At 40.5% G+C, this 12,725-nt stretch overlaps 1 protein-coding gene across 1 annotated transcript; it reads right to left on the reverse strand.

The window, feature by feature from the left end:
• Window positions 1–805: 805 nt before the first annotated feature.
• On the reverse strand, window positions 806–12,340 carry DDX59 (DEAD-box helicase 59). Its single transcript, XM_054981956.1, has 9 exons — window positions 12,241–12,340; window positions 8,496–9,325; window positions 7,728–7,895; window positions 7,499–7,588; window positions 6,227–6,478; window positions 5,437–5,589; window positions 4,480–4,608; window positions 2,321–2,580; window positions 806–1,128 (listed from the first exon to the last, which is right to left on the reverse strand). The coding sequence occupies exons 2-9, from the start codon at window positions 9,312–9,314 to the stop codon at window positions 1,122–1,124; spliced, it is 1,878 nt and encodes a 625-aa protein (XP_054837931.1). The 5' UTR covers window positions 9,315–9,325; window positions 12,241–12,340; the 3' UTR covers window positions 806–1,121.
• Between the last annotated feature and the right edge of the window lie 385 nt (window positions 12,341–12,725).

Below are 12,725 nucleotides of genomic sequence, written 5' to 3' on the forward strand. Positions count from 1 at the left end.
TGAATGCAGTTTAGACTGGGAGAAAGGTTTGAGTCAGAAGAAAGCAGGCTAGTGGTGTGCTGCCTGAATATGTTGAAGTGTTTATGAGAGAAATATAACCTGTGTGGAACCTGAACTGAGCATGTTTGTGAAAGGACACTCAGTCAGGGAAAGAGAGGCCAGCTGTGTGCTGCCTGAGCAGGTTTAATATTTCTGTGAATAGCAGTCAGAGGAAAGCAGGCTAGCTGTGTGCTGCCTGAGGAGTTTAAGCATTTCTGTGAGACAAATATTGAGTTAGAGAAAGAGGCTGACTGTGTATGAAGCCTTAGAAGAGATCTGTGTGAATGAGAGTAAATGAAGTAACTTTAAGAACCGAGAACTACATCTATGAAACCGATACACTTCTTGACTAAATAAAAGTTTATTTTTGTTTTGTTATATCCCAGTGTAGCTGTCGTTGCTATATCCCATTCCTATCCTCAGGGCCACATAGAACCACGAAGGAGCCTGACGCTTAGGAACGTTACCAAAAGGGAAAATTTAAATAAAATATCTTGGAATAATATATTCCTGGTGGCAGCCAACTACCCAGAGGGTGTAAGGGAAAGATTAAAAGAAACATCTACCCCAAGGAAAGGAAAGATCGTAACAGTTTACTATATAGTATTGATGGTTTCTATTTTTAAACTCTTGTTTCTTTCCTGGTTTTCCAACTTTAAAAACGTTTTGGTAGTTCAGGCTTTCGTAACAGTGTATATGTAATTGTTTAAATAAAAGCTTTAAATTTCACATACACAAAACAGATTTTTGCATGAAGAATTTGAAATATATTTTAAAAATTTAGCTTTTATATATACAGTGTATTTTTCAATTTTCACAAACATTTCCACCCATCCACAACACAAGTAGAGAAAAAAATATCCCCATGTCTTCAGAATAGTCCAACATGGCATAGTGCTTACAAGTGTGAGACTAGGATATAGGAGACCCAAGTTCAAGTCCCCACTCTGCCATCAAAGCTTGCTGGGTGTCCTTGGGCTAGTCACATAGGGTCAGTCTCAGCCTGACCTATCTCGAGGATAAAACAGAGACGGGGGGAACCAATATAAATACCTTGATAACATTTCCTGAAACTTTACATCTCAGTGCCTAAAACAAAAAGCAAAATAAATATAGCAGTCTTTACAGAAGTAAGGCAACCTTAGGCATCTTAAAGACTAATAATTTACAACATGAATTTTCATAAACTATAGTCCATTGCATCTGGTTTTACAAGCTAGATCACAACATCCTTTGCCCCTAGTGTGCAGTCACACCTCTTCCTGGAAGAACTTTGAATATGATCTTGATGCCCGGGGCATTGAATTCAGTTTCACAGATCACCCTTCTTTTCTATAGGGGTTCAGTGTTCTCCAGGAAGGGCATCAAGGAAGTTCACCCATCTCAAGCAGACAAGCAGTGCAATCCTATGGAGAGTTACTCCAGTCTAAGCCTATTGAAGTCAATGGGATTAGACTGGAGTAACTCTCCATAGGATTGCACTGTAAGTGACAAAGAACAGAAGTCTATAAAAGAACAAGACCCCACACACACGCACACCCATCTGCTGAAGTTTCTGAGCCTAATTAATAATGTTTGGGGATAATATTTCACAGCCAACATATGGGACGGACACTGGATCAGATTCAAAGAACCAAGCTCCACTCGTGGGACAGCTATTTTTGCCTTCCCCTTCCCACTGCATTTATGTATGCTCCTCAAGAGCATGCTGGGGAGAGGGGTGGGTGGGCAAGGAATTCTCAGATGTGAGAAATTTTGGTACAGAGAGATACAATCTCCACTCTAGCTGTATTTGTGGGATCTTGGACAGTACATTAATTATGAATGACACATGAACATTCCTGCTCTATTTTTATTTTAGGGCAATCCCAGCCGTCATCTATAAATAATGCTGCTATGCACACATTTTTGGTACCATGTAACTCAGGAACATCTGCGCAACATCTGCGCCCAAATTGAAAAATGCTGTGAAATGGCACAGCTTCAAAACTCACAGGGAGATCTTGGGGAAATCACTCTCAGCCTAACAAAAGCCATGCCATGCTAAAATGCCTCTCTGAAATCACTAGGAATAATAGGATACAAACATAACAAATCTATGAAATACAGGGCAAAATCCCACCAATTTAAGTACTTTGAAGTCACACTGATGAATGAAAAAAACTGAAATTAACAGTAAAGCATTTAAACTTTGACAGAAATGTGTCCAGAATTAGAATTCAGCATTTCTTAACAAGATGCAGAAATGCATTAGATTTACAAACATAGCCCAGTTCATTACTTCTGCGAAATGCTTCTGTCATGTTTTCGAATAATGTCCACAAGCTTATCAGCTGTTACAAGACCATGTTGTGACTGTTTGCTTCTTTGCTGTTCTTTTCTCTTCTGGTCATGCAGATATGGGGAATTTAATAATTGGGGTGGGAGAATAGTGCCTGTAGGTTTCACTCGCTTTACAACATCCCAGAAAAGTCTCTTGCTGTTGTTATTAATAAATGTAATTGCGGTTCCACTGTGACCCAGCCGTCCAGCTCTTCCAACCTGAAAACAAAGTATTTAGCTTGACCAAAATGTGTGTCTTGGAAAATCTCATAGTATGTTTTATTTAACTTTCTTATAAACAGAATCAGATTATGAAGGACCAGAATAAAATGTAAGTTGGGCAACCAACAATCTTCTCTTCTTGAAGTGGAGATTTGACCTCTTTGAAGGTTTGAGTACCTAGACAAGGGTTGGATCCTAACATTTTGTACCTCCACTGCAAATACCTTTTTACTAATACCAAACATTCTTCCAGCAATGCAAGTGTGTCTTTATCAAAAGAATCCTTATGCTGAAGGAACATACAGGCATCAGCAGAACAAAATGGCAAAATCCAACTCATTATTTACATTTAGAAAGCTATATAAGAAAAATATAATGTAGCTTTTCCTGGAGGCAAAATGTTGTTCTCCTTCAGAAAAACCCACATTCCATTATTTCTGTTTCCTTTCAGCCACTATGGAAAGCTCAATATTTAGTAGTCAACATTATTGTTGGTTTTATTCTTAGTCTAATAGCAAAGAGTCCAGTAGCACCTTTAAGACTAACCAACTTTATTGTAGCATAAGCTTTCGAGAGCCACAGCTCTCTTCATCGAAAAATAGCAAGAATCTACTGGACTCCTTGCTATTTTGCTACTGCAGACTAACATGGCTAACTCCTCTGATTCTGAGTCTAGAATATCTGAAGTTCTCCATAAAAAACAACAACAGCTTATCCTCCAAACTTTGATGAGCTCAGGCTAGTCTGGGCTGTTCAGGCTGCTTTTCTATGTACCCAGAAATTTAAATTGCTCATCCAACTAGAATGTGAAGCCCTCAACTTTTTTCAATAACTGGGCCCTTTATAGAGCCAACTAGATGGATAGAAACAAAAATGGCACCACCACATACAGGAACTATGCTAATTTGCTTTTCTCCATAGGTTTTTCATATATTAAATGTAAAACTTTATAATTTTTTTAAAATTACACAATTTGCTAAATAAATTATAGCATAAAATTTGCTAAATAAATAGGCTTATATATATTTTTCTAGCTCCATTAAATAATGCGTTCTTTAACTCAATGAAATAATGATTATGTAAGCAAAGCCATGTTTTCTTGAGAGAGGCCTGTGACCCATCCCAGTATTCCCATTCCACTGTTTTCAATCAGTATGTTCTTGGACAGCAACCAAGAAAGCTACTGTAGGCACAGAAGAATTTTCAAGCTCTTCAGTCGCAGCTCCATGGATTGCACCACAAACCACTGCTGATGTTTCCTTGCTGCCAAGCAAAGGAGGTAGTGTGTGTAAAACAGCACCCCCCCCACACACACACACACACACACCTTTCAATGGCTGCCTTCATTAGCTAAACAGCTCTAGTGACACAAGGGAGTAAATCCTATGGTTGTGTGAGTAGAAGGAGTTCGCCCAAGAGAATCCTCCTCCACCACGCCCTTCTCCCATATCTCAAAAATTCTCCACTGAAGGTCAGGAGACCATCAAACTAAAAAAGCCACAGCATTGGTGATGCCAACTCTATCCTTTAGGTAGGGCAGGAATCTATATAGCGCGTGCGAGAGAGAGAGAAGGCAAATACGTTACAACATGGAAGAACTACAGTGAGAAGGGGGAAATGAGGTAAAATCCAAGGCCGCCCCCCCCCCTCTACCATCTGCTGGTAGATTAAGCCTCACAGTTGAATTCGTTGTACTAGCAGGGGTTGTGATTTTGACCAAGTCACCATTTTCACTACAGCATGTCATGCCATGGCACATTTTTCTTACAAGGTTTTTGAAAGGCGTAAGAGACTGCTGGGGGGAAGGAGAGGGAGATCCTCTTGCACAATCTCCTTTCATCCATCCAACTATATGATATCACACATACGACTTTTAAGATAAGCAAGCAAACTTACCTGATGTACATATTCATCCATACTGGATGGCATGTCAAAGTTGACAACCAGCTTAACATTGACCAGATCAAGTCCTCGTCCAAGGACTCCAGTGCTTACAACAACTTCATACTTTTCTTGAAATAATCCCTAATTAAAAATACAGAAACATTAATTCCAATTAAGAGTCTGTTACTCAGGCACAGGACTAATTCCATTACTAAGTATTTTCATACAGAATTATTTCATTCCTAAAAAGGGGGTGGGAGAACCCTTGCATTACAAAATTTCTTATGAAGCAAATGGTCACAGAAGAGCTACGGACGATTTTGAACCATTTCAAGGCAAATGAAAACAAACCAGACCAATAAAGGGAAAAAAGCCCAAATAATTTTAACAGACTGAAAACTATTTCTTCTTAGATGGACACTCTGAATTTTAGCTCCTCAAACTTCCCCTTCAGCTGTCAGCTTGAATGCTCAAGTGTGTTTAAGAACATTAAGAGGAATCTGAATCCCCCAAAAAAGTCAGCCTTACTACAGCGTTGATCCATAATATTGGTCCAGAAGCCCAGGAACCCTCTTCCTGGGCTGACCGCTATTTCGTTATTCTTCAGCCAATGAATAAAGCTGTGGTATACACCTTAGCCACAGAACAGAATTGCAGCCCTGTGGTTTCTTTCCGAGGCTAGAATAAAGTGCTTCACATGACCACGGTATCATTGTGAGAAAGTAAGAACAACAACAGGGCTAGCGAGTTTCCAAACCCCAAGCCTGGTTAGGATTTGCAGGGACGAGAAGAAACATCGGTGCACCATTTCAGCTCGTCACACTGCAAAGCACTGCTCTGGATTGTATTCTACAACTGCAAGTCTGAAACTCACGGAAGATCAAACCACCTTTCAGAAACCCATGATTATAAGCACAAGAGTTTATTTTTAAATTTTAAAAAGCGGGCACTTAACAGACATCTACAAACCTGTAATATGGCAGTTCTTTCAGTCTGCAGTTTATCAGCATGCATCGATACTGTTTGTAAGCCTGTGATTTTATGAACAGCGTCACTCAGTAGATCTGCACCTAGTTTGCATTCTACAAACACCAGCACCGGAGGCTTGAAGAGTTTCTTATCCTAAGTATGCAGAAACAATTTGTTTACAATCTTGTGTATCAGCATGATTTGCTGATTGATAATAAGCCATCACAGCTACTAATGTTCTCTTAAATTATTCATGTATATCCTCTAAGTTACCACTTTTTAAAAAATGACCAACAATATATCTCATAATTACACATTTAAACCATATCTGATCTAACTCTGACAACTTCCATGGCAAATACAAATTACTTCCTTAATTGTTTACTTAGCCAATGCAACCCCTCAAAAACGTATGTAAATGTTTAAACACTGGGTTGGATTCAGTGACTGTCAATGGAAGGCGCTAGTGGTTGCAGTTTTTCCCCCATATTATCCTCCCCTAGCAGCCCTTTCTAGCCTTGGGAAAATGTATTCCAAGGGTTGCAGGACCCGTGTGGACCAAGAACTACAGCGAGGAGGGGGATGTGAAATTGTCCTTTCTGCCACTTTTGTGCCACTATTTAGGCCTCTCTAATAGAGACTTGCCAACCTTAGAGATATTTACATAGGTAGGTTAAAAATATTCTGAATAAATAACTGATTAATAGCAATTTTCCATTTCCTTTCCTCTCCCAGATATTCACAACTCATGAAAGAGAAACAAAAAGGTTCTCTTTCCACTGATACTAACATTTAATATTTCAAAAAGTTTTTTCTTTTTGGAGGGTTCCTCTACCCACAAGATAATCTGGCGAACGTTGGAGCACGGCATATTCTTTTCTCCAATTGTGATTTTTACAGGGTTTTGCAGAAGCCGATTTGCCAGTTGCTCGGTGCCAAAAGGCATTGTAGCCGACACTAGAAGAGTCTGACGATCACTGGGGATATTTTCCAAAATATCTAATACCTGCTGCTGGAAACCCATTTTTAACATGCTATCAGCCTGTAATGGGGAGAAAAAAGAACAGACTGTTAAGAAGCAGACTTTTGGCTTGAGAAAATAATGTTGTATTCTTTGACTACCTATTTGGCTATATAGGTAGTAGACACAGATGGGCAGAGACTGACCCACGATTTCAAAGAACCAGGCCAGTGCTCTTAAGAAGCCTGGAAGAAACACAAAGGCCTAGACAGAGGATCCCTGCAAAGAGTGTGCAGCTACCAGCAACCGTGCACCCAGTACTCCTGGCTGCTGCCTCTAAGACTTTATCCCTCTTTGCAGCCACAAGCCACTGAGACTGTGTGCAAAAGCAGCCGCTCCTCTTTTCCCAGAAGCACAGGCATGGAAGAAGTGAGCACAAAAGCTGAGAACTTGTAATGCTCAGCTGCCTTTTGGGAACAGGAGTAAAGAAAGGAAGGTCAATAACAAGCAGAGTATCAACATTGCTTTATTACCAGGCTGAAGTGTAAACTGGCCTTGGGGAACCCAGCACTCATTCAGAGCTCTTTGTGTACTAATCTAAAAAAATACATATACTCATGTTTGAAGTCCACTGCATGTCAGGATTACAAAGTATATTCTCTGTGGTCTGCAGAATGTGATCACTGGACAGAAATGAAGTGGTCCCAGGGGAAGGCAACTCTGCATTTCTATGAAAGGATAAGACTGTGGTATAATGGAATGGAGGGTGCTTTTGTAAAGGGAACAGGGTTGTAGTCCATTCTACTGTTTCTTACTCTTACCATATTGTTTTCTGTTTCTGCATTGTTTTAATTCCATTTTTTCCACTGTTTCTGACATATTTTACTTGAAACTTTTTTGCATTTTTTCTAATTTTTGTGATCCTAGTCTTTGCATTGTTTATTAGATGTCTCATGCTATTTGACGGCATAGTCCTACATTGGGTAAGGTGGGCAATAAATAATCCACCTTGACTGTCAGAGAGAAAGGCAGGTTATAAGTAAAAACATAAATAAAAGAGATGCATACACATACTCATTGCAACTTGCAATTTATACTTACTTCATCCACTACAACAAGTTTAATGTGATGGAGTTGTATGGTGCTTTGCTTTAGAATTTCTAGGAGCCTTCCAGGTGTTGCTATTATAACCTAACAAAAAGAAATCAAGAGAAGAATCTCTGAGAGCTCTAAGGAAGAAATCAGTTTTAGATGCCTCTGCACATACATTCTATCTTCTTTACACACAAAACTGAGATCTTCAGAAGAATCTCACCACACCATGGCTTACTTTAACATTTTGTTTTAGGCGATGAAGCTGCGGTGGTAACGGCAACCCTCCAACAAGAAGAACTGTTCTCATGTTTGGCAGACCAATCATAAGCTCTTTAGCTTGCTTCTCAATCTGTATTGCCAGCTCTCTTGTTGGTGTCAAAATAAGAGCAGATGGGCTTTCTGTCTAAAAAAAATAAAAATAATTACAATTTGCCAAGCTGCAGGCTCAGTTTTTAAAAATGGTTGAACAAGGGCAGTAATTTTCGTATCTGCTCAGTGCAGCAACATCCTTTTCATCCAGACAGCAACAAAGATAATAGTGAACAGTCACAGCGTACCACTGGATACCAAAGACAACACCTCCTACATTATATACCTTTGAATACAGAAATAAAAATGACTGCGTGCCTGTTACAGAGAATGTCCAGGACCTTTAAGGCTCTGCTGGAAAAAAAGGAGGCAATTCTGCCCAGCTCCTCCCTCCCTGCCACCTCCCGTGCCATTTTCTCCACAAGGCTTCCCCGGCATCAGCTTTTTGGGGAGGCCAGAAGAAAGTGCTGGCAGAAAGGCAAAGAAGCTGAAATCTGCATCCCTGTTTACCTCTGGCTTGCAGTTTGCAGGATACAGCTGAAAAATTCCAAGGAGTTAACATAACTAAATAATTTTACTGAGAAATCCAGTGGAATTCAGACTGCAAGCCTATATACATTTCCTTGGAACGAAACCCCTTTGACTAACTGTGCAATTTCCTCCATATTTCTGAATACAGGGGTATAAACTTTACCTCGCCCATAGCTTTAATTATAACTGGAAGCAAGAAAGCTGCAGTTTTTCCCGAGCCTGTGTCAGCAGCGGCCACGATATCCCTGCCCTGTAATCCAACTGGAATCATTTGCATCTGGACCGGAGTTGGGACTTCATAGCCAGATTTTTTTAAATTGCAGTTTAAAATGTCAGGAAAGCCACAGTGCTCAAATTCTACGATGGGTCTTGCAACTCCTTGACCTTGCACAGTGATGCCTAGTTGCAGCTTTAAGTTGTCAACCTGCCCATCTTGTAGGCTTAATACAAAATCGTTTTCTTTATAGACATAAGTATGGTCAAGGCAGGCAGACCTGGTCTGAGATTCCTTTATTTCACCATCAGTGGGCTTTGAGCCTTCCTCCTGCTCTTTGATGCGTAAAAGGTGTTTGGCTTTACACTCCAAACTACAGACATCTTCATCAGTCTGGTCACAGATGTATTCCCCATAGCGACCACAGACTACGCAGACAGGCTCTCCAGGTTGTGGCCAGCGTTGAGTTCTACTGAATGATTTTACAGGTTCCTCTGCAAGAGAACATTCCTCGCTTTTTGCATTTTCCAGAGTTCCTTTAACAACTGCCACAGGTGAATTTAGATAAGTTTGTGGCTCTGTACAATCTTCCACTGGACAGGAGTCCCTTTCTGAGGCAGAATTGTCTTTTAAATCCAATTCAGCATCTCTAAACTTTGAGGCTTCTTCAAACGAGGATTCACTGGGAGAAGACTTGTTTTTCTTAGCTACGCAGGTCCCATCATCATCAGTGGTCCTCTTGACTTTAAGTGCTCTTGGAATAAACATTCTTCAATGGTCTGGAAAGAAAAACATGCAACAAATGAGAAGCTGTTTGCATCTCAGAATATTAATAATGCAAAATAAGTTCAGGCAATTATGACCCACCATCTTTATGGAGAAACAGTCCTGCTGACTTTAATGAGACATTTAGCAATTGTGGATCAAATCCAAATCTCTAATTTTGGCAAGGAGTTATTTAAATCTGAAATTCCATGGAATTTTTTTAAAAAAGTACAGTGAACTGTTTAGACAACTGATAAAAATCAAATCACTGCTGCTTTCTTGCACGTAACACCAGCTCATCCAAGCTTTGTATAGGCTTTGTGCAAGGATCCTTCTGCAGTTCAAAGGCTTGTCAATACAAGCTCTGCTGATCATGCTGGGTCAAAGCACTCTGTTTCTGACAGCAGTTATTCCGATGCCCCAAGACATTTTTACAAACAGAAAACTGTGACCATCCCCATGCCTGGGGATACCTGGATTTGGTAGCCAGAAGTATATGGTAGCTGGGATTTGGTAGACAGAAGCATATAGCTTCTTTAAAAGCCAGAAGCATATGGCTTCTGGCTATCTGTCAATAGGCACCAATAAACCTCATACATTTTATCCAATGCATTTTTCAGACACTTGATGGCAAACAAACTTTATAGCATTTTCCTGAGATGATTTTGCTTTTGGTCTTTCTAAAAGACAACTTTCTCCATACACCCAAACAGCTATATTTCTGTAAAACAAACATTTCCTGTTTACTTTTCCATTTCATGACTTTATAAAAGCAGTACTTATACATGCATAATGGTCTGGTCATGGTGGAAGATGAGATGGGGGAAATTACTAAGCCAATAAGGGTGACATCATGATGTTTTCCAGTCCAGTGACCAGCTCCCATCCCTGAAAGAATTCAGCATAGGATATTACTAGATCAATAGCAATGCCTAGAACAGCAGACTGAAGTACAGCCAGAGTCTACTCTTCCACTAACTTTATTTTGGAAGAATCAAATCTTGGGCCAAAGGAATTCAAATCTTAGGAATCTTCAGAGTGGACCTTTTGTTCTCAATGTATTTGCACGCTAGGACAAGTGACGTTAAAGCTGTATACACCATGCTCCATTAAGAACATTTTTCCTGAACATAAAATAAATTATGGAGGAGCTAGTAGCCAAATAGTCAATTTTTGTCACTTTAGCAAGAATCTAATAATAAATAGTAACAAGCTTTCACGTGGCACTTCTCAAGCATGCAGAGTACTTTACATACAAAGTTGTCAAAAGGTACTGAGGTAATGTAAGGTAGGTTGATATCCTACCAACAATCCTAAACAGAGTTACACCCTTCTGAGTCCATGGAAGTCAATGAGCTTAGATGAGTGTAATTCTGTTTAGGACTGCACTATTAGTGAACTCATGAATGAGGTGACATTTAAACCAAGGACATGACAGTTCACAGTTCACAACCTTAGCATACTACGTGGGTTTAAGTATAGCAACATTACACCCAAAGTAATAAAAGGCCGCAAACTCAGAAACATAAAATATGGCATTTCTCTGGATCCACTATGAAAACACCCCAAGGACCACATCCTGGATGGTGAAAACCGCTGGCCTTGATTAACACCACCTATATGGGATTTCCTGTGATAATAGGTATTTAAAAGCTTCAGCTACTAAAGACTGCATTACCTCTCGCCTGCGATGGATCCCTTGAAGAGCAACAATGTTCCAGTATCTTCTAGGCACTATTTATGATACTTGTATATACAAATAAAATTCTTAAAATGTAACCCACCTTGAGTCTCAATGAGAAAGGCAGATTATAAATGACATAAATAAATTTTAAAACAACTGGGACAAACAGTTGACCCTAACACTACAATTCCCCTTCCCATCACCCTTTTCTCGATAAACAGAACAATTTGCTAAAACACTTTCATTGAACCAGTGTTTCCCCTCATCTCCTGATCATCCTTCATTTAAACAACAGTATAGTTTAACTCTGGGAGCCCCTTAGCAAGCTTACACCAATGTGCATACAGAATGTGCATTTCTTGACGTATTTTATTATTTGCTCGATGGATTCAATATTATCTAACTTAAGCTTCTGAACAGGCTCAACAATTTGAATAACTATACAAACCACTGTGTTGCTCTATCTCCCTAGACGACTTTCCTCATGCTTTTTCCTCATGCTTTGTTCAAGCCAGGTGTATACCTTTTCTACCAAGAAATTATAAATGAGTGGGTGCATACATATTCCCACACCCACATACAAGAGTACCAACTTACATACGATCTTTTAGTACATAAACTTTCCTACTTGCATATATAACCTCCCCATACACATGGCCCTACCTGCCCCTGCCAAGAGATAAGTAAGGTTAGGTTCAGATGGGTAGCTGTGTTTGTAGTAGCTGAACAAAATTTGCGTCCAGCAGCGCTTTAAAGACGAGCAAAATTTTCCAGGGTATAATCCTTTGTCAGTCAAAGCTCTGGGATCTGACAAAGTGAACTCTGACTCACAAAAGCTTATAGGCTGGAAAATTTCCACCCCCTTCTCCCGTCCACCGTCGTTCCCGCCTTACTGTAGTTGTAAAACTTCTCCAATTTGAGTAAATAAAAAGCTATTGTTAATTGCCCGCCTGTTTCCACAGGGGAGAATTAGGATTTCTGTCGCACGTATCAGTTTTAGAGGAAGATTCGTGTCCAATTGCACCTTGCTCTTCTACTGCAGACCCACACGGCTACCCGCCAGAAAAGCTCTGTTTTACTTACGTGCAGCTCTGCTTTTGCTTTATCTATCATTAAGTAAATGACTTGCGAACAAGTAAAACAAATGACGTTTTATTCCTTCGCCAAGTCGGTTTTCACAAGGAAAAGAGGCAGGCGCAGTTAGATTCCTCCCTGGAACCAAAATATTGTTGCCCCCACGGTTACCTTGCCTCCGGACCCCGCGCCTTGCCAAGACTCTGAGCTCCTCTGCCGACCGCGGCGATCCCAAGAAACCTTCCGCGCATCTCTGACAACTCCTCCAATCTCCCGGCGCTCCACCCTAGGACAAGATGGCCGCGGAGCCGCCGTTTCCCGTTCCTGTTAGAATCGGCCATATGCGGGGTAAGAGTGGCGGGAATGGGACTGCAAAGAGTTAGAGGCGCCTTTCCTTACAGCCCTTGGAAGCGGTATTTCTTTGCAATGCTTTTTCTCAGAGGATCTTGCTTCTTATTGTCCGTTAGGGTAAAGCTGTGGGGTCTGTCTACAAAACAAAGGGTGGGTTCTGGGGAGAGAGAAGATAGAGGAAAACTTTGAAGAAATTGTGCCGTTGATTAGTAAGAGTGTTCCTGCGCCCTCCCGGTCCGCCCCTGGTCTTCGTCACCCAAGAAACGCTATCAGAGTTCCCATCGCAACTCGCATCAGGCTGCCGC

The sequence above is a fragment of the Eublepharis macularius genome, chromosome 5 (genome assembly GCF_028583425.1).
Source record: "Eublepharis macularius isolate TG4126 chromosome 5, MPM_Emac_v1.0, whole genome shotgun sequence".
NCBI lineage: Eukaryota > Metazoa > Chordata > Lepidosauria > Squamata > Eublepharidae > Eublepharis > Eublepharis macularius.